This window comes from Schistocerca serialis, chromosome 4 (assembly GCF_023864345.2).
Source record: "Schistocerca serialis cubense isolate TAMUIC-IGC-003099 chromosome 4, iqSchSeri2.2, whole genome shotgun sequence".
NCBI classification, from domain to species: Eukaryota; Metazoa; Arthropoda; class Insecta; order Orthoptera; family Acrididae; genus Schistocerca; species Schistocerca serialis.
This window is the reverse complement of record NC_064641.1, coordinates 21,014,817-21,037,197: the sequence shown is the minus strand read 5'-3', so window position 1 is coordinate 21,037,197 and position 22,381 is coordinate 21,014,817. Positions and strand designations below refer to the sequence as shown.

The window sequence follows — 22,381 nt, the reverse complement described above, 5'->3', positions numbered from 1 at the left end:
GTTTCTAAGAACAAAGTGAGAAAGTGATGAAATGTGGAAGAAAGATATTTTATTCTAAATAATTTAAAGGAATCATAAAAGACTTTAAACCTGAAATCATTTAATTTCAATCTGACTCACAGCATAAAATAAATCCAGATATCCAGTACGTTATAGTGAGTGCTCCAATAAACATAATCGTTCCTTGTCTAAGCAACACAGAAATAAACAGCTTCACTACATTAATGTCATGCAAATATCTATCAAGAAGTCCTTTCCCGTTCTTGTCTATTTTTACTCAAGACAATGAACATGCAAACTAATAATAATAAGTAACTAGGAAGTGATGTATGCATAGCTGCAAACAATCAACAGCAAAATTATTTTAAATACAATCTGAATGAAGTACATATGAGGTGTGATAAAAAAGTAACAGGAATTTTTTAATTTCAAAGCTTTACACATCCAATTTTCATTTTTTTTTATCTTGTTGCTACATGTTCCTAATGTATGCTTCCATTTTAACTGTTTTTAATATTTAGTTTATTGTTTACAGTCAAAGAATTTGTGTGTGTCTTCGTGCGCTCGGCGAATTTTTACTGTTGACAAGGATAGTGGGACTCACTTCACCTATTTTGGGGAAACCTATTATGTCGAGTGTAAAGACGAGGCAAATGCAAAAGGGTAGGGGTCCATTAATTGTTGGCAGTTCGAACATAAGGCGAATAATGGTACACCTTATGGAAATGGCAGCAAGGGACAGGAAAGGACACTAGGTGCACTCACTGTGTATGCCTGGGGGGCTCATTAAACATGTTGAAGAGGCTATTCCAGCAGCCACTAAGGGAACAGGGTGCAAGCAACTGCAGAATGTGGCACATGTTGGAACAAATGATGCCTATTGTCTGAGCTCTTAAGTCATTCTTGGTTCATTCCAGTGACTGGCAGAGAAGGTTGTGAAGACCATCCTTGTGCATGGAGTTTCAACGAAGCTCACAATCCGCAGCATTGTCCCTGGAACTGATCGTGGTCCTTTGGTTCTGAGTCATGTGGAAGGACTGAACCACAGATTTCAGAAGTTCTGTGACAAGCTAGGCTGCAACTTCCTGGACTTGCACAATAGGTTTGATAATTGTAGTGCCCCCCTAAATAGTTCAGGTGTGCACTACACATCAGAGGCTGCTACTTAGGTATCTGACTGGAAAGAAATGCCCCCTACAGGTGACAGTATTAAAATCATAACGGTAAGTTGCTGAAGCACTCTTAACAACGTGCCAGAGTTTGAAGGGCTCATGAAAAGTGGTGAAGCTCACATAAGACTAGGTTCAGAAAGCTGGTTGAAAACTGAAATTAATAGCAGTGAGATTTTTGGGGAAAATTTAAGTGGATATCGAAAGGACTGGCAAATGGGAAATGGTGGTCATGTAATTGTCGCAGTACACAAGAAACTCAAATCTGCTGAGATAGAAATTGAAGCTCCATGTGAGACTGTTTGGGCAAGACTCAGTATCAGTGTGGGCATAAAATAATTTTGTTAGTAGTGGGCGTGATAAAACATCTTGTGGAACTTTACTAAATGTCTTCTTTGAAAACTACCTAGAACGGATAGCTAGGAACCCCACTCATTATGGAACTATATTGGCTCTTTGAGGATGTCCACATCGAAACTGATATTAGTGACGATGATGCAACTATGGCAACAACGATTACCAAAGTGCAAAGGACAACTAAAACAAGAAGAAAGATATCTATGGTTAGTAAACTAGATAAAAAAACCAATGAGAAACTTAATACTTTCAGTAACAGTCACGAGGATATAGAGGAACTCAGGCTCAGTTTTAAAAGAATAGTTGTCAATGCACTGGATAGACGTGTGTCCAGCAGAACAGTTCGTACCGGGAGGGAACCTCTATTGTATAGTCAATGTAAAGAAAGTACTAAGGAAACGTGTTACCACACGGTTGGTGTAAAACAAAGTGTAGAGCTACAGATAGAGAGATGTTGAATGAAACATGTTTGGCTGTCAAGACAGCAATGTGTGGTGCCTTCAATAACTACCATGCCAGAATATTGTCAAATGACATTTCACAAAATCCAAAGAAATTCTGGTCATATGTAAAGGCTGTTAGTGGCACCAAAGTTGGTGGCCAGTCCCTAGCAACTGAGACAGAACTGAAATTGAGGTTAGCAAAGCAAAAAATGAAATGCTTTACTCCATTTTCAAATGTCCCTTTACAAAGGAAAACCCAGGAGAATTGCTGCAATTAATCCTCGTACCACTCAAAAGATGAGTGAGATATGTGTTATTAGTGTCAGTGGTGTTGAGAAACAGCTGAAGTCATTAAAACCAAACAAGCCCGGATGAAGTCCCTGTAAGATTCTATACAGAATTTGTGGCTGAGACCCTCTTCTCACTATTATCTATCGTAGATTCCTCGAACAAAAAACTGTGCCCAGTTCTTGAAAAAAATCACAGGTCACACCCGTCTACAAGACATGTAGCAGAAGTGATCCACAAAACTACCGTCCAACATCCTTGACATCAATTTGTTGAAGAATCTTAAAACATGTTCTTAGCTCAAATATAATGAGGCATCTTGAAAATAGCCTCCTCAATGCCAACCAGAATGATTTTCAAAAACGTTGATCATGTGAAACCGAACTCACACTTTTCTCAAATGGCATGCTGAAAGTTTTGGATCAAGTCAACAAAGTAGATGCAGTTTTTCTGATTTCCGAAAAGCATTTGACTCAGTTCCGCACCTATGCTTATTGTCAAAAAATATGATCATATGGGGGTATCATGTGAAGTTTGTGACTGGATTGAGGAGTTTTTAGTAGGGAGGACACAGCATGTTGTCTTGAATGGAGAGTCATCGTTATGATGTGGAAGTACTTTCAGGTGTGCCCCAGGGAAACGTGTTGGGACCCTTGCTGTTCATATAGTATATTAATGACCTTGCAGACAATACTGATAATAAAATCAGGCTTTCTGCAGATCATGCAGTTATCTATAATGAAGTACTATCTGAGGGAAGTTGCATAAATATTCCGCCAGATCTTGATAAGATTTCATTACTGTGTAGGGATTGGCCACTTGCTCTAAACTGCAGAAATATAAAACTGTGCACTTCACAAAACGAAAAAATTTAGTATCCTACGAGGGCAGTTCAGAAAGTAACCTCCGATTGGTCACAGTGCGGGTTGTGGGGGGAGTAGCGACGCCATCTGTGGGTTCACGCACTCAACAGGTCAGTCGGCATCAAGCCGTGGTCGAGTGAACGTCGTACCTGCGCTAGTTTAGTTTTTGTGGCAGTTTGAAATGTGTGCTGCAGTAGAAAACCCCGCCAAATGTGAAGTGCGTGCTGTCATAAGGTTTTTTACAGCCAAAGGATATTCTGCAGCAGCTATTCATCGTGAGCTTTGTATCGTGTACGGACCAAGAGTTATGAGTGAAGGAGTTGTCCGTGAATGGGTACGTTTATTTAAAAGTGGACGAGAAAACGTTCATGATGAAGAGAGGAGTGGTAGACCATCATTGGTGACTGACGAACTCGTTCAGACAGTTGATGCAAAAGTTCGTGAAAATCGACGTTTCTCAATGTCGGAGTTGTCTACTGGTTTTCCACAGATTTCTAAGACTCTCTTGTACGAGATAGTGACAGCAAGATTGGGTTACTGTAAGTTCTGTGCACGATGGGTGCCCAAAATTCTTACGGACCACCACAAAACTCAAAGAATGGCCTCTGCATTAGACTTTCTGTCATGTTATGAGGACGAAGGAGAACCATTGTTAAACAGAATCGTGACCAGTGACGAAACCTGGATTAAGTACGTGAAGCCTGAGACAAAAGAACAATCAAAGATGTGGGCACATTCAAATTCGCCTACCAAACCAAGAAAAGCCTCGCAAGATTTTTCTGCCAGAAAACTGATGGCAACGGTGTTTTGGGATGCCAAAGGGGTGTTGTTGGTTGAATTCATGGAACGTGGTACGACCATTAATCAAGACGTGTACTGTGAAACAATAAAAAAGTTACGACAGGCTATACAGAACAAACGCCGTGGTATGCTGACTTCCGGTATCGTTTTTTTGCACGATAACGCCCGTCCTCACTCTGCTCGCAGAACAACGGCCCTTCTTGAGTCCTTCAAGTGGGACGTTATCAACCATCCACCTTACAGCCCAGACCTGGAGCCAAGTGATTATCACCTCTTCATGCATTTGAAGAAATGGCTCGGGTCACAGCGGTTTGATGACGACGAAGAGCTCAAAGATGCGGTCACAGACTGGCTCCAGGCACAAGCGGGTGATTTTTATGCAGAAGGAATTTCAAAGCTTGTGAAGAGATACGATAAGTGCCTCAATCGCTATGGAGACTATGTAGAAAAATAGTGCAAAGATGTAGTTGTAAGATGTATATATTAAAATATTTTTATTTAACTTGGTGTATTTTTTTAAATCAACCGGAGGTTACTTTCTGAACAGCCCTCGTACGACTATGATATCAATGTAATCCACCAAGTCATACAAATATGGTCACCGGTTTGTTTAATCCATGACAGTGCCACAGAGACACTGAAGGAACTGAAGTGGCAGACTCTTGAGGGCAGACAAACTACGAGAGTTGTTTGAAAATTTCTTGGAATCACCATGAGAGGTCAGTGCTAGCGCAACGAGTTGTTCACGTGATATTCATTGGACTGTTGCCTGTAAACACGTGCCATGTCAGTGCTCTTGGAAGAGAGCTGTGGTGGTGATGGGGCTTTGTTGTTGTTCCCATGTAGTGATTAGTGAGGAAAATATATTACTTCGTAAAGAAAGATATGAAAGCAAAGGGCATTCATGCTTATTTCCAGGATACACTGGGGGATGCCGATCTTCAATATTCAACTGTTGCTAAGTGGACAAATGAATTTAAATTTGGTCGGGAGAGCTTAGATGATGATCCACGCAGTGGTCGGCCAAGATGTTTCACTGCTCCTGAAATCATTGCAAAGGTGAATAAAACGGTCATGGAGGATCGCAGATTGAAAGTGCATGAAATTGCTCACACTTGCCAAATGTCATCTGAAAGGGTATATCAAATTTTAACTGAAGAATTAGAAATGAAAAAATTATCTGCAAGGTGGGTGCCACGACTCTTGACGCTGGATCAAAAATGCTTGAGAATGGACATATTGGAACAACGTTTGGCCCGTTTTAGGAGAAATGAACAAGATTGTTTGTGCCAGTTTGTGACCACAGATGAAACTTGGGTGCACTACTATACCCCAGAGAGTGGCATCATCAGTGTTATGGGATGCGAAGGGGATTCTGTTTGTAGACTATCTCCCCACTGGGCAAACCATTACTAGAAAATACTATGCTAACCTCCTGGACAAACTGCAACAAAAGATATGCGAAAAAGGCCAGGTTAGCAAGGAAGAAAGTCATCTTCCATCAAGACAATGCGCACCCGCACACATGTGCCGTCGCCATGGCAAAATTACATGCACTAAGGTATGAATTGTTGCCACACCCACCTTATTCACTTGATATGGCTCTGTCAGGCTTCGATCTCTTCCAAAAAAATTTTCTTAGTGGATGAAGATTCACTTCAAACGAAGAATTGATAGCCTGAGTTGACAACTCTTTTGCAGGCCTGGAGGAAACACATTTTCGAGATGGGATCAAGGCACTGGAACATCATTGGACCAAGTGCATTAATCTACAAGGAAACTACATTGAAAAATTAAAAAAAAAAATGTTCTGAGAACTTTACAAATGACTCCCAAATCCCAAGGAAGACTACTAACAAAGTTTCAAGAACTGGCTTTAAATTATTACACTAGGGGTAGACTAGAACCCCCTATGTATTGCTCACACAGGGATCGTGAGGATAGGTTTAGAATAATTACTGCATGCATAGTGGTATTCAAACACTCGTTCTCCGCGCGTTCCATATGTGAATGGAACAGGAAGAAACCTAATAACTGGTAGAATGGGATGTACCCTCTGCACTGCACCTCATGGTGGCTTGCACAGTATAGATGTAGGTGAAAGAATTTGCATTAGATTTTGCTTGAAAAATGAAATAAAGTGCAGCACTGCATTCCAAGTGTTGACTGTCGGTTTCAGCAAATCTACTATGAGTAAGACAAGAGTTTATGAGAGATATGAATGTTTCAAAGAAGGCTGAGAAGACGTTAAAGACAACGCCCTAGTACATCAATTATTGACAACAATGTGAAAGAAGTAAAGAAAATGGCTCTGGAAAATTGTTGAATCACTATCAGAGAGCTTGCTGATGATGTCAGCATACCTTTGGCTAAAGCCAAGCAATTTTTGCGGATGAAACATGTAGCAGCAAAGTTTGTAACAAAACTGTTGAATTTCTACCACCAATGACATCGTTTATGAAATGTTGACTGAAGTCGACAATGATACAGAACTTCTGAAGAATGTTATAACAGGTGAAGAAACTTGGGCATATGTGTATGATGTCGAAACCAAGGCTTGATTGCCCCAATGGAAGGTGCTTGAAGAGCCAAGACTGAAAAAAATTTGGCAAGTTCGATCACACGTGAATGTTCTTCTCACTGTTTTCTTCGATTACAATGAGCTAGACATTATGAATTCCTGCCTTATGGTGGTATGGTCAGTAAGGAATAACAAATGGAAGTTATGCACCATTTGTGTGAAGCAATCTGAAGAAAACAACCAGAATTGTGAAACTTCCTGGCAGATTAAAACTGTTTGCCAGACCGAGACTCGAACTCGGGACCTTTGCCTTTTGCGGGCAAGTGCTCTACTTTGCAGGTTTGCAGGAGAGCTTCTGTAAAGTTTGGAAGGAAGGAGACAAGGTACTGGCAGAAGTAAAGCTGCGAGGACAGGGCGTGAGTCGTGCTTGGGTAGCTCAGTTGGTAGAGCACTCACCCGCGAAAGGCAAAGGTCCCGAGTTCGAGTCTCGGTCCGGCACACAATTTTAATCTGCCAGGAAGTTTCATATCAGCGCACACTCCGCTGCAGAGGGAAAATATCATTCTGGAACCAGAATTGTGACAAACGCTCCTGGAAATTGCATCACGATAATGCTTCAGCTCACACCTGAATGCTTGTTCACGAGTTTTTGCCAAGAAACAAACAATTATGTTGCCTCAGGCATCGTATTCACTAGACATGGTCCCTATGACTTCTTTCTACATCTGAGGCTGAAGATAACCATGAAAGGAGGTTGTTTTGCCACCACTGATTAGATTAAAACAGAATTGCTGATGGAGTTGAACACCATAATGGAAAGTGAGTTCCAGAAGTGTTTAAAGACTGGAAAAAGCACTGGCACAAGTGTGTGATATCCGAGGGTGATTACTTTTAAGGGGACAAACTTCATGCTTATTTATTCGTAAAGATTCTTTACAAAAAGCAAAAATCCCATTACTTTTTATCTTGTATATTATATGAAGAAACTTTCGTATTTACAACTTATCTGTTCAAATGGTTCAAATGGCTCTGAGGACTATGGAACTTAACTTCTTTGGTCACCAGCCCCCACAACTTCTATGTGAGAGTGTCGATAATGGGGTCATTAGAGACTGATCACAAGCTTGGACAGGGGAAGGACTGGAAAGGAAGTTGGCCTTGTCTTTTCAAAGGAAACATCCTAGTATTTACCTTAATCGATTTAGGGAAAACACGAAAAATAATTTGGCCAGATTGAGAGTTAAATCACAATCCTCCCAAATGACAGTGTCAGCTGCTGCACAACCTTGCTCGAGACTGCTGCCCAGCCAGATAGGCAGATTAATCCTGTAAAGAGTACAATTTTATTAATCAGATAGTAAAACTAACATGCAGGTGACCTCGTTTAGTTTGCAAAGAACCATCTTTCCATTCCTGGATAAGTTAGATTTTGGTGGTTTTGCGAGTACTCAATACATTTTTCAGAAGACCCCTTCTGCTGCTGCTGATGGCCTGCTGTGATTTGTTTTCCTGAAATGGTAATGTGAGTGCAGTGGCTCCCTGAACTGCACATTGTATCTACTGACTGGAGTATCCACTGACACTGAATAACTGCCATAGGTGTTGCAACTCTGCAGTTGTCCTTTCCAAAGCAACGTCAATGTGGCATCAAATTGTTGATGTTCGTCCTACTTGTATTAGTCTGTGTTCTTTTCCACAGCCATTGAAACTTTAACACTTTTGGTGCTCTGCCATCCTTGTAAGTATTTTGCTAGAGCTTATGATACAACACTGATATTCTTTTGTATGAGGAGTGAGACTGGCTGCCAATTATCGAAATGTTGAAAATAGATTTTGAAAAGGGTTCTGCCATGAGCAAACAATTTTCTTCTTTTTCAACCATGTACATCTACATACACACATACTACGCGAGCCACCATATGGTGCATGCCAGAGGATATCTTGTACCACCGCTAGGTGTTGCCTAATCTGTCCTACTCGCAAATGGAGAGAGAGGTCCAAACAAGTTTATATGCTTCTGTACAAACTATGATTTATCATACCTTGTTTTTGCAGCCTTTAAGCAAGCTGTATGTTGGTGGCAGTAACGTCGTCAGACTATATCGTATGGCAAATGCTGTTCTCTAAACTTTCTCAACTGTGTTTTGTGAAAAGAATGTCTGCCAAATAGCAGGCCCAAAAAGCGCACACTGTCCTTAAAATTTAAATTGTTCACATCGTGAGCTCTGGTTGGTTAAAACTTCAAGGAGCACAATTGAAACTGACAAGTAATCTTCTCTGGTAAGAACCTAAAACTACTTTAACTGGCCCAAGCTTCCAGTACCTTGATAATCAGGTGTAGTTGCCTCATTGTCACTATAAGTTCAGAAGAGGAGTAGAAGATCTAGAAATCATCCCCGAAGAGCACTGTTGAGGTGAGGAGCTGACCTCAGGGTCGAGGACTCTGCTGTTCATAGATGAGGTGAAGGTGCCACCTCCATGCCAGAATGTGGGTTACAGAGATGGTAAAGGTTGGATGTGCTTGGTGAGCCATTAATAAAACAGCCTAATTTACAATAGTGTTCTATTTATTTTAACATACAGACAAGATTACAGCAGGCAAGAGATGGCTGCCCCTTAACGACGTCGGTGGCACCGAGCACTGGGATCAGCAACAACCAGCCCAGGAGCAAGCAGAGCACATGCTGGTGCCCATGAAGCTGTCCCTCAAGTGTCTCATGTGCCTCTCACAGCAGCCCATCCAAGTCGAGATCACAGTGTACATTCAAACTGTAACATCCAGTGCGACTAATGACAAAGGTGTATGCCTGCACTGACAAGTGATCAGCAATGATGGAAGCCTTAAGGAACTGATGTACTGTGACAAACAGACCTGGTGACGACCCAGAATGGGCTCGAACATGCGCCCCACTAGAGGTGACTGCCAGCAGGGGGTAATCACCCAGAGGGATACCCAATGATGCGTCCGCCCCCGGTAGCTGAGTGGTCAGTGCGACAGACTGTCAATCCAAAGGGCCCGGGTTCAATTCCCGGCTGGGTCGGAGATCTTCTCCGCTCAGGGACTGGGTGTTGTGTTGTCCTAATAATCATCATTTCATCCCCTTCGACGGGCAAGTCGCCGAAGTGGCGTCAAATCGAAAGACTTGCACCAGGCGAAGGGTCTACGGGAGGCCCTCGTCACACGACATTTCATTTCATTTACCCAATGATGCAAAGTTGCATACATCCCCATCTCAGCCAGTTGCCTGCATCTGCTGCAGATGATGTCCTTGGTGGATGACTGGATACTTCATTTGGCACTGCAGTAGTCCCACCTCAAAGCCAGCAGTGGTTGGCAGCATGTACACACATCAATACAGTCGCGTACAGAGAACATCGACGAGCATCTGAGAGTGAGGGTATGATTTGGCGGGTTGCAGGGTTGGTGGGTGGTGTTGGTGGTGTATTTATGAGTGTCTGTTGGCCAGTACTCTCCAACCACAGCATCCACTCCTCAGAAGAGACGATGAGCTGCAGCAGCTGGGGATCATCACTGGGCAGCAATGACTTAATTTGTTCTGGTCTTCTTGTTAAGTCAGCTCCTAAAGGAGCTTAGCCAGAGCTGCAATACTGCCCATCTTCACCATTCAGAGGCATTGGTTAGCTTCTTCCACTTCACCAACTTCCTGATGAAGCACTCTTGGATTCTGAATACATGTCCTTGTGAAATGGTGTTGGGACTTCAGGATGATTCTCCTTCCCTCTGTATAATGCCATTTTGCTGAGTGTCACAAGTACAGTTGATCAAAACCAACAGGGTCACGGTGCAACACTCATTTTTACTTGAAGAAATCCTGCTTCCAGATTTGGACCTGTGTACATTTCTGGAAACAAAAATTTTAACATATTCTTTAAAAATTGGTTTAACAATATTTTTCATCTTCATCTTACTCTGAAATCTTAGCATAAACCACATGGTTCATTGGTTATTCCTTAAGGCTAAATGTCATTTGATAGTGTTAGCCCAATTCACTGGCAACAGATATGCTGGGTGCTTGACAGTTTGGGTGTCTTTCTGATTGCAGTAGACAGACTACACGAAACAAGGTCGAAAACCACAGTGGTACCAAAAACTGAGACACTCATGATCATACAAGTAAAATACTGCTCACTGTCTTACTGCCAGACATGCTGGGACATTTGCTCAGCAGTAATACAAATTTTCTGTGTGGCTATCAGTTCATCCATAAAATGGAGACAGTCTGGTTTTAAGGAGTTACTTGAGTAGTTTACTTTCCATATTGGAGATATGTCTGATGGTTTTTCTGGGAAACACAATGAGGGCTGCATGAGATTCATTATGGTAGCTCCGAGACGAAGTTTAGTCTCCACAATATCACATTAATTAATATCCCACTACCATGTAATTTCTAGCCTTGTAGTTCCCTTCAATTAACTTTGTTTCTAACACTTCACAATCATTATCTCCAGAGTAAATCCAATGCATTTGGAAGTTCGTGTGTGGCATTAGACCATTTCGGACACTGTCGCATCTGTTTTGACTACAAGGAACTGTTTTTCACATGCAGTCTAGACCATCTTGGTTGGGCAGACACTCTTTGTTCACATGTCTTTCAGCTATGGGAGTCTCACGTTACTATATGCCCATCCTAACAATTATTTCCAACAAAACAATCATCATTTCTACACAAAACAAAACACAACTGGTAACACTGTTTCTTTTTACTCCACACAACCTCTGGCAAATCCACCACGTGCTATAAATCCTACAAATCCATTACTAACCACACAATTGCTTAATGGCACAGATTGTTGTCCTTAGAGGTAGCACCATCCCGAGGAAAGGAATTTGTTTCACTCTCCCATCCACTTCTCATGGATGGATGTACATGGTTCAGCATCAAACGGTTCCTGTTACCATAGCATATTCCTATCCAAATTATACACTATACCACCTATAAATCCCATTATAAGAAACCATAGCAACAAATGTAAAATAAACCACCTATATTAAGAAATTATAATTACTCCACTGAACTAGGATAATGATATAGCCATAACATGTTTTATGGCAAAGCTGTTTTGTATGCCTTGTAAAACTTTACCCACTGGCACAACATGAGTGACTGCACAAGTATGTCCTTTGCACTATCTTCTGTTCCTTGCTTTTCTTCATGGCTTTCACCTCCTCTGTCTTAAGATGATACTACAATACCAAAAATTGCTACAGGGCTAGTTGTTAGTGCCTTTTTCAATCCCTCAAATGCAGACTGATTCAACTGTCCACTGAAATTTCACACCCTGTAACAAATATGTTAATAGTCTGACAATGTCAGCAAACCCTTTGATGAATTTCCTATTGCATAACCCTAAAAATTACTGTAGTTGCTTTGCAGTTTGTGGTGGCAAGCATCACAGACTGCTTGCATCCAGAACCGTCTTCATGCCATTGTGGACAATTACATGGCGTAAATAGCTCGCTTCTGCCAATACCATATTACACTTTTCAGTATTTAATGTTAAGCATGCTGAAAACAATCTTTTAAAACATTTCTTCCAGCTGCTGCATGTACACCTTCAGATCCTTACGTTTTTTTATTTTTTTTATTTTTTAAAAAAAAAGAGCAAACACGAGTGTGGTTTTAATCCCTTCAACAATCCATTCAGTAATTACTGAAATGTGGCCATTAAGTCCAAAAGGCATCCACTGATATTGGTAATGCCCTTATGGTACAGTAAATGTGGTTTTTGGCTGGTCCTCTGGCACTAGTTTTAACTGGTGATAAAGTTTCAAATCCACTGTTGCAAAATACTTGCACTGACCCAGATTGTCCAAAGTTCCCATGATGTTCAGTATCGAGTGTGCACCCATCACAAATCTAGCATTTAGGTAACTGATAAATAACTGAAAAATCCAGGATAGAATGTAACAATATTATGAAAAGGAAAGTTGTTGCTCAAGAGCATCTGGCCACCCCTTCAATTCACCATGCCAAATCTGATCGTAACCATGTCAACCCTGCGAAAACTGCAGGACAAAGGCATACGCTGAAGAAGAAGAAAGTTGCTACTCACCATATAGCGGAGTTGCTGAGTTGGAGACAAGCACAAGAAAAAGACTCACAAATAAGCTTTTGGCCAGCAAGGCCTTCATCAAAAATACCCCCCCCCCCCCCCCCACACACACACACGACTGCAGTCTCTGGCAGCCAGCATCTCTGCTATATGGTGCTACTTTCCTTTTCATAATATTGATAAATGACTGCAACAGAACCCGTATTTTCTCATCCAATTCAATGATTTTTTGCGTACTATGACAAGTGTTCCCCATGGGCTATCATTCTGTTCAATAATGCCGTCCTTTAACTGTTGACTTATGAAGTCCTTCATTACTGATTGCAGGTGATGAGGTATTCTATATGGTTTCTTATAGACAGGAGAATTACCCCCAATGGGATCCTGGGTTGAGTTGCGGGTGATGCTGGCAATGTCTATGGATTGAACAACTCTACGACCTGTGTCAATAGTATCTCTATGGCTATCCTATCTTTTCTTTCAAATGCTGTACTTTTTCATGTAATGCAGATGCACTGATAGATTGTTTATGGCAAAGGTGCACACCTGACCTGTCTAAATCATCCTCCACCTCCTCTTTCAGGACATCAAAATTGGCTGTCACCAACCTCTTCGGCAAAACCATTTCATCAGTGCCAAAATTATCCACATTAACCAGAACCACGTATCCCCCATTCACTTTCTGCAAACGTGTCATACTCCTACATAGAAAGCAATGTGATAGCTCCAAGTTATCGATGTGTTCCAATAGCTGTATAACACACAAAGTGTCACTTAGTAAATCAGTGACTATGCTTACCCAGAGTACTTCTCCCATGCACTCATGTGTACTGAATCTTAATGATTGTGCATGCATTTCTTTTATGATGAAAAGTAGGCTGAAGTTTAAGAGACTAGTGAGAAAGAATCAAAGTTATCTGATGCTATAAATACTGTGGTAATGAATAGCTCAGTAGGCACTTCAGTTCAAGAGGAATGGACACCTCTAAAAAGGTCAATCACATAAAGTGGAGAGAAAAACATAAACACAAGGAAGGTAATGCGAAGACACCATGGGTAATAGAAGAAATACTTCAGTTGACTGATAAAAGAATGAAGTACGGATATGTTCAGGGAAATTCAAGAGTACAGGAATGAAATAAATGGGAAGTGAAGGGAAGCTAAGGCGAAATTACTGAATGAAAAATGTGAAGAAATCGAAAAGGAAATGACTGTCGGAAGGACTGACTCAGAATATAAAAAAGTCAAAACAAAAATGTTAAGAATGCAATGGGAATTTCACTGTTAAATGCAGAGTAGAGAGTGGATAGGTGGAAAGTGTACATCGAGAGCCTCTACGAGGGGGGAGGACTTATCTGATTGCGCAATAGAAGAAGAAATAGGAGTAGATATGGAAGAGATAGGAGATCCAGTATTAGAATCATAATTTAGAAGAGATTTGGAACACTTAAAATCAAATAAGGCAGAAAGGATAGATAACATTCCATCAGAATTTCTAAAATCATTGGGGGAAATGGTAAAAAATCATTATTTACATTGATGTGTAGAATGTATGAGACTGGTGACATACCACCAGACTTTCGGAAAAATATCTTTCACACAATTCCCGAGATTTCAAAAGCCAACAAGTGTGAGAATTACCACGCAATCAGCTTAACAGCTCATGCATTCCAGTTGCTCACAAGAATAATATACAGAAGAATGGAAAAGAAAATTGAGAATATGTTACATAATGAACAGTTTGGCTTCAGGAAAGGTAAAGGCACGAGAGTGGCAATTCTGATATCGTGGTTGATAACGGGATCAAGAATGAAGAAAAATCAAGAAACATTCACAGGATTTGTTGACCTGAAAAAAACACTTAACAATGTAAAATGGTGCAAGATGTTTAAAAGCCTGATGAAAATATGGGTAAGTTATAGGGAAAGATGGGTAGTATGCAATATGTATAAGAACCAAGTGGGAACAATATGAGAAGACTGAGAATGAAGTGCACAGATTAAAAAGGGCATAAGACAGGGACGTAATCTTTTGCCCATACTGTTCAGTCTGTACATCAAACAAGCAGTGACTGAAATAAAAGAAAAGTTCAAGAGTGGGATTAAAATTCAAGGTGAAATGCTTTTAAGATATGCTAATGGCATTGATATTCTCAATGAAAGAAGAAGAATTACAGGATCCAGCGAATGGAATGAACAATCCAAGAACAGTAAGGAACTTATAACTGGTGGTCATGAAGTAAATGAAGTTAAGGAATTCTGCTTCCTAGGTAGCAAAATACCCATGATGGACAGAGCAAAGATGATGTAAAAAGCAGACTAGCACTGACAAGAATGGTGTTCCTGACCAAAAGAAGTCTGCTAGCACCAGACAAAGGCCTCACTTGAGGAAGAAATTTCTGAGAACGTACACGTGGAGCACAGCATTGCTTGACAGTGAGACGTGGACTTTGCCAAACCGGAACAAAATAGAATAGAAGCATTTGCAGTGCAGTGTTACAGATTAATATTTAAAATTATGTGGATTCATAAGGTAAGGAATGAGGAGGTTCTCCTTAGAATCAGCGAGGAAAGGAATATATGGAAAATACTAACAAGAGGGGACAGGGTGCTAGGACATCTGTTAAGACATCATCAGGGAATGAATTCCTTGGCACTAGAGGGTTCCATAGAGAATAAAAACTCTAGAGGACAACAGAAATTGTCATACATCAGCAATTCAGTGATGACATAGGCTGCAAGTGCTACTCTGAGATGAAAAGGTTTGTACAGGAGAGGAATTCGTGGTGGGCCGCATCAAACCAGTCAGAAGACTTAAAAAAAACTGTATCTTAATTAGTTCCATCTTCAAGCTAGGAGAGCTTTTCAGCAGAGTACCATTTGTGGTGGTCTCTCTCAGCTGGAACAACATTCCACTAGTTCGACAATGTGCTGCAAATGATCAATTTTTAAGTGATGCTTATTCAAGAAATCAAACCTTAGGCTCACTCAGAAACCCTCACGGACATGCAGCAACTTTTCCACATGCTCTCAAAAATTTCTTGCTCCAGTACAAACATTGAAAGCCATCAGACTGAATGATGTCACTTCATTGTCCCCTACTCAACACATTCTGTGAGAGTGCACAAGCAATGTCAAACACTCGCACCACATCACTTTCAGTCGAATCACATTACTCATGGTCCATACCTCGTTATCAGTAGGCCGTTAGTGATCACATCATTGATCTTGTGGAAGGAATTGTTGGGATCTGAGGCCACAGCATAGTTTGGCATTTTTGAAAGCACTGTGCGACGAACAAAACATTATCAAGAACCCATAGGTGTGTTGGGAACTGGACTCTGGTATAACACCACTTGTACACAATAATGAAACTTAACACATCATGGCTAAACCTTTTTTAAACACAGTGCAGTTGAAACATTCTACTGCATATCCTGGGTCGGTGGATATGGTTTGGTGCCGGCTTCAGGAGGCCCAGCTACTTAGCAAATGTGCAGTCCTCAAAGAGAGGCTCTGTGATGATAATCAGATCTATCAATTAGGGTTTCCCAAGGACAATGTCAACAGTGACTGGCATTTTCTGATGGATGGTTTGTGAATGAATGATGGCACCCCTGTCTAAGTGAACCCTATCCCACCCTTCCCACAAAGGGAAAATCTCTGGCAGTAATGGGAATTGAGCCCTGCTTCTCCATACAGTGTACTCACTGCCCACTCAGCTATGGGGGCAGAAATAGCTAACATCTAGTTTGCCAAAAAGAGTTTGCTAATCCAGTACCTGTCTTTATTCAGTGCTCTACTGTGTCTGTTTCACTTTTATCCATAATGTTTACACAAATTTCAGATGGAATCTGACTTCCCACATTATATCCTGTTCCGGTGTATTGACAAGCACCAGGACGAAGACCAAGGCCACAAGAGCAAAGAAGATGGTGAGACAACGTCAGCCAATAGCCCGCTGACAAGGATCGCACCACGACAGGAGTCCCCTCTAGCCAAAGAGAATATAAACACTGCTCCTGCTGACCTCAGCTGGACAGTACCAGATGGAGACTAGCAGGCACAGTGTATTAGCACAGTACTAGTGGAGAGCACTACAATAGCAGTGACACGTGATCCAAATCAACTGCTTACATGGACCTTGTAGACAGCAAAGGACTGACTGTTTGCATGTTGCCCATCGCTTGTGACACCATTGTAAATTCAAAGCTAAGTATTGTCAATCTTCTTATTTATAATAAAAACTATTAATGTGATTTGCTTGAATTGTTGTATAGCATTCCGAGAACATAACATCCTTTAGGCACCCTATATGAGACGAATGGGCAGAGGACCCTACATATCCCATCTACAAAATGTGGCTGTGCAATGGTTAGCCGATTGGCCCCGCTTCTGGCAGGAGTCGTGTTAATACCCTGAACCGGGCGTACTGGTTTAGGCTTTCTGTATTTCCTTTACATCAATTGAGGTGAATGCTGAGATGTTTCGTTTCTGTTCTTAACCTATTTCAAGTTGGCCCTGTAAACAAGGCATTAAACTCTGACCTTACTTTTTGTATCACATTGGTAAGTAGTTCCTCAACCTTCAAGTTTAAAACTGGCATGCCTGGCTTGTCATGATATGGGTTCAGGCTCAAGAGAGTTAAATGTGAATTACACATAAACTTACAATACATAGCATGCATGTTTATTCTGTTCACTGTAAGTATGTGACATATGAATGGGAATCCAGTCACCAGCCTACTGAACTGAAGTGGAAAAGTAGCCTACAGTTGCTATACATGCAATATAACTTTGCACTTTTGCAGGGGATGTTGGGAACATACCCATACGATTGCTGCCTTGTTTACAGGCTGTCATGGGGGATGAAACATAGAGGGAAAACGAGCCCCGCTTCTTTCCAATATGACAGGCAGCCCAATGCAATCAAAAATGGATTCATAATGCCTACTGCAATGCTATAGCATGTGGTACTGTTTAATAGCTAAGTCTGGCAAAGGGCAGAAACATCCCATGCTAGCCTGAAGTCATGCAGCTTCCACTGATTCCTTAGTTTCCTGAGAAGTGCAATGTTATATTGCACATATAGTGCATCTACATCAATACTCTGCAAACTACTCGAATACACAGCACACGATATTTGCCATTGTACCACTTATAATAGCTTCTTCCCATTCAATTCACATAAGGCGTGCAAGAGGAATGATTGTTTAAAAGCCCCTGTGTGTGCTGTAATTAGCCAGCTTGTGTTCTCATCCCTACAGGACCGATACATAAGAAGTTTTAGTATATTCCTAGATTCATCATATAAAGCAGGCTCTTTAAACTCTGTAAGAAGACTTTCTCGGCATAGTTTGCATCTATTTTAAAGTGTCATTTTTCCCTCACTCTGTTCACAAGTGGAACAGGAAAGGAAATCAATAGCAGTGCACAAGGTACCCTCAGTGATTTACCACCCACAGTGGCTTGTGGAGTACGCACACACATGTAAACACTGTTATGGAATTCAGACCTGGACTGGTTTGGTTCTCATCCTGTTGCAGCTTTGCTACACTAGGTACTGTAGATATTTACATTAGCAGCAGCAGAAAACTTGCTTTGCTGCACAACCTATTACATCCTCACCATAGTAAGTAAACTTTCCTGATAGTATTCCCATCTGTCCTCAGCAATACGACACCTCTTATCAGAGGCCATATTAGTAATTCCCTAAAAAATACTGTGATTAATGCCAGACTGGGAATAGGTAAAAATGTGGTAATGCACCAATAGATATAGGCTTGTGCTGTGCTACAGATCTCATTCTATCACCAGAAATGTCATTTAACCAAAGTAGCTTACCTGGACACATTCACTGGCTTTACCTTACACAAAATTACCCTCCAATATCCTGGACATCGATTTGTTGTAAAATCTTAGAACATATTCTGAGCTCAATCATAATGAGGTGTCTCTAACATAATGACATCCTCCATGCCAAGCAGCATGGTTTCTGAAAACATCTATCATATGAAACCCAAATCTCACTTCTCTCACATGACAAGCTTAAAGATTTTGATTAAGGCACTCATGTAGACGCAGTATTTCTCGACTTCTGTAAAGAATTTGACTTAGTAACACACCTCTGCTTATTGTCAAAGTAAAATCCTATGGGGTACCAAGTGAAATTTGTGATGGGACTGAGGACTTTTTGGTACAAAAGATGCCACATGTTATATTGGATGGAGAGTCATCATCATCATCAGATGAAGTAACTTCAGATGTGTCCCAGTGAAGTGTATTGGGATCCTCACTGTTCATGTTGTATATCAATGACCTTGCAGACAATATTAATAGTAACCTCACTTCTTGCAGATAATGTAGTTAACTGTGATGAAGTACCGTCTGAAAAAAGCTGCATAAAAATTAAGCCAGATCTTGTTAAGACTTCAAAGTGGCACAAAGATTGGCAATTTGCTCTAAATGTTCAAAAATGTAAAATTGTGCACTTCACAAAATGAAAAAAAAGTAGCAGCCTATGACTATAATTTCAATGAGTCACTGTTGGAATTTACCACCTCAGACAAATAACTGGGTGCAGTATATTCTAGGGATATGAAATGGTACGCCACACTACCTCAGTCGTCGGCAAAACAGGTGGTAGACTTCTGTTTATTAGTAGAATACTGGGTAAGTACAATCAGCCTACAAAGGACATTGCTTCCAAACAACTTACATGACTAGTTCTAGAATATCGCTCAAATGTGTGGCACCTGTATCAAATAGGACTAACAGTGGATACTGAATGTATACAGAGAAGGGCAGCAAGAATGGTCACTGGTTTGTTTGATCTGTGGGAGAGTGTTACAGAGATACTGAAGAAACTGAACTGGAAGGCTCTTGAAGACAGACTATCCCAAGAAAGTCTATTAATAAAGTTTCAAGAACTGGCTTTAAATTTCGTATCTAGGAATGTATTACAAGCCCCATACGTATAGCTCATATAGTATAAGATCAGAATAATTACTGCATGCACAGATGCATTCAAATAATCCTTCCTGATACCCATATGTGAAGAAACACTATCAACTGGTACAATGATATATACCCTCTGCCATGCACTTCACAGCAGTATGTGGAGTACAGCTATAGATAGCCAAACTATAATTTCCAGCCTAACCTTGTCTGTCTACACTACAGTTCCCCCCCCCCTCCCCTCCCCCCTCTGCAACTTCATAAAAAAAAGTCTTACAAGTCTATTACACAACTCAATTCAAATCATTGTTTTTATCAGTGGATCTCCATCTCTATTAGACCTATATAGGTCTAATTAACAACAGAATCTAAACCACTAGCCACTTAAAATAAGTGGCATATTATAAACAAAATTTATAACCATCATCTACATCTTAAACATACAAACGAAAACACTGCAGACACTTATGAATGTAGTCACAACGGAAAGACTACTGATGACATGTGGTGTTCACTAGTCCTGCCAGACTTCTCTAACAATAATTCAACTAATACATACTTGAAATAACTAACTAAATTGGTATAGTGATTCAAGTTACAAACCTAGAGAACATTTCCCTTGCTGCTTTTCGGGCCAGCTTTTCTTCCTGGGACATATTTAAACACGATTTCACATCCAAGTAATTATGTTCCGTAATACCTGGAAAGGATGAAACTCAAATTCAATCTTGATGGAAAACTTAATACGTTATCTAGTCAGTAATGGAATTAACTGTTGCATGAATGTATACAGAGCACAATAAAAAATGGGTATTGAATGAGTAATGTGAAAATTCTATACACATACTTTTGTAAACACTGAGCACTGAAAAACACATGAAATCAACAAGGCAGGGAATTACACCAGAACAGCAGCTAAATGGACAACTACCGTACTTATGCATAACTGCTGAATGAGGAATTTAGGGGTAGGCACGATATTCCCTATCGTTGCCCACAAAGGTTTCACATCCTGCATTTCCTTCATAAGCTCATATATACTAGTAACAGGCACAAATCTCCATGGGAGCTCAGCATCTCCATGATCGGTGCCACTTGTGATGGAGAACTATTCCAATAATTAACATCACCAAAAATACAAGGGCATAATAATGTGTTTCAGTGTTGCCTTTAACTAACTAACTCGATCCGAACAGACCTCAGAAGACCCAACGGTGTACCGACAGGTCGTCATGTCATCCTCAGCCCGTAGGCATCACTGGATGCAGATATGGAGGGGCATGTGGTCAGCACACCACTCTCCCAGCCGTACGACAGTTTACGAAACCGGAGCCGCTACTTCTCAATCAAGTAGCTCCTCAGTTTGCCTCACAAGGACCGAGGGCACCTCGCTTGTCAACAGCGCCTGACAGACCGGATGATCACTTTGGTGATCTGACAGGAACCGGTGTTACCACTGCAGCAAGGCCTTTGGCAGCATTGCCTTTAACTGCAAAATTTCGCAAACAGGTATGATTGTGTCTTTGGATACACTGTAAACAAAAACTCAATCTTACATTTCTGTGTACAGATACAACTGTCAATAGTCCTTTCCTCGTATTCATATATACAACACTCCAACTTAATATCACTACAAAACAGCGACCAAAAAACAAATGAATACGTTTCATCCACCCACAGCACACCCAACTTATTGCATGCAATATTTCCTTTATCTCAACCAGATTCAGTTATTACACTCTGGCTGCTTACCTTGTCCCGTCCGTAAGCAATGTCTCAAAATTTCAGTGGCTTCTGTGTTTCCTTGTTCTGATGCTTTAATCAGCCAGTACACTCCCAGTTTCTCATTCTCTTCTTTATCAGCATCCAGTTCTACAAGAATGAAGAAATTATAACACAAGATACAAACCAAATTTATCGGAAGCTGCAGTGCAAGAATAGCTTTACCTGATGTCTCTTCAAGCAGCTGTTTTGCCAACACAACCTGCGATTCTGGACAACCATCTTCGGCCAACTGCGTTCGAAGTTTACGTAATGAACCTCTTGGGCCATCTGCGGACAGAAGTCTTTTCTTAACATTATTTATTAAGTTACACCATCAGCACACTTACACTTTCGTTAACGACGAAAACAACTGGATTTAGGCACAAAACAGCTCCAATCGGCAGGGTCACATTTATTTGCAACTTCACTGATGTTATGACAATTATTCGTAAATGCTATTTACATTAAAATTTAAAATGAAGTAAATATATGTGAGCGCATCAATCCAAACATTTTTATACATTGACCATGGCTTCTTGTTACTTCCAATTTGGCGCTCTTGATCACAAACTGCAATAGGAGTTGATGGGCATAACGACACTGTTCTTTCCGCTGTTTTCCAATATATCTGTTGGTTTATTTATTTCTAGCGGGTTTTGACTTAATAAGGAAATAATTCCAAACTTAATATTTCATGTGAAAAGACATATTACAATACCATATTTCAACTGAGTAACTAACAATGATTGGTTTTTCAAAAACAACTACAAATAGTGACACATACCATGCAAAGTCCACTGTTTTCTGCCGGACGATCTGACAGGTGTGGGTACCAGCCCAGCCATAACAAACAAACACAAACCTTCCGCCAAAGAGATACGGTGCGAAGTTTGTCATATTCATACTCTGAAATAAGTCCAGAGATGATCATTCCCGAGGATCAGTCGAACGCACGCAAAGTAGAAAGACGAGATATAGTAAGCTACAGGAAAATGTTCGCTGACTGAAAAATAGAAAATTGCAAGCTCTTCTATTAGGGTAGTGTCAGTCATGCAAAATTAAACGGAGCCCCAGCACAATATGAGCAAATAATGTGCATAAAATATGAAATAAAATTTGTCTGACTAAATTCAGCACACAATGTA

General features: G+C 40.7%; 1 protein-coding gene across 1 annotated transcript in view; it reads right to left on the bottom strand.

The window, feature by feature from the left end:
* Nucleotides 1–22,123, bottom strand: part of LOC126475074 (wolframin) — a 54,526-nt gene extending 32,403 nt beyond the window's left edge. Inside the window, exons 1-4 of the mRNA XM_050102634.1 lie at nucleotides 22,021–22,123; nucleotides 21,420–21,524; nucleotides 21,225–21,344; nucleotides 20,076–20,172 (exon numbers count right to left, since the gene is read on the bottom strand). Coding sequence (XP_049958591.1) covers nucleotides 20,076–20,172; nucleotides 21,225–21,344; nucleotides 21,420–21,524; nucleotides 22,021–22,081 — 383 coding nt within the window. The 5' untranslated portion in view covers nucleotides 22,082–22,123. The remainder of the gene's footprint in view (nucleotides 1–20,075; nucleotides 20,173–21,224; nucleotides 21,345–21,419; nucleotides 21,525–22,020) is intronic.
* Between the last annotated feature and the right edge of the window lie 258 nt (nucleotides 22,124–22,381).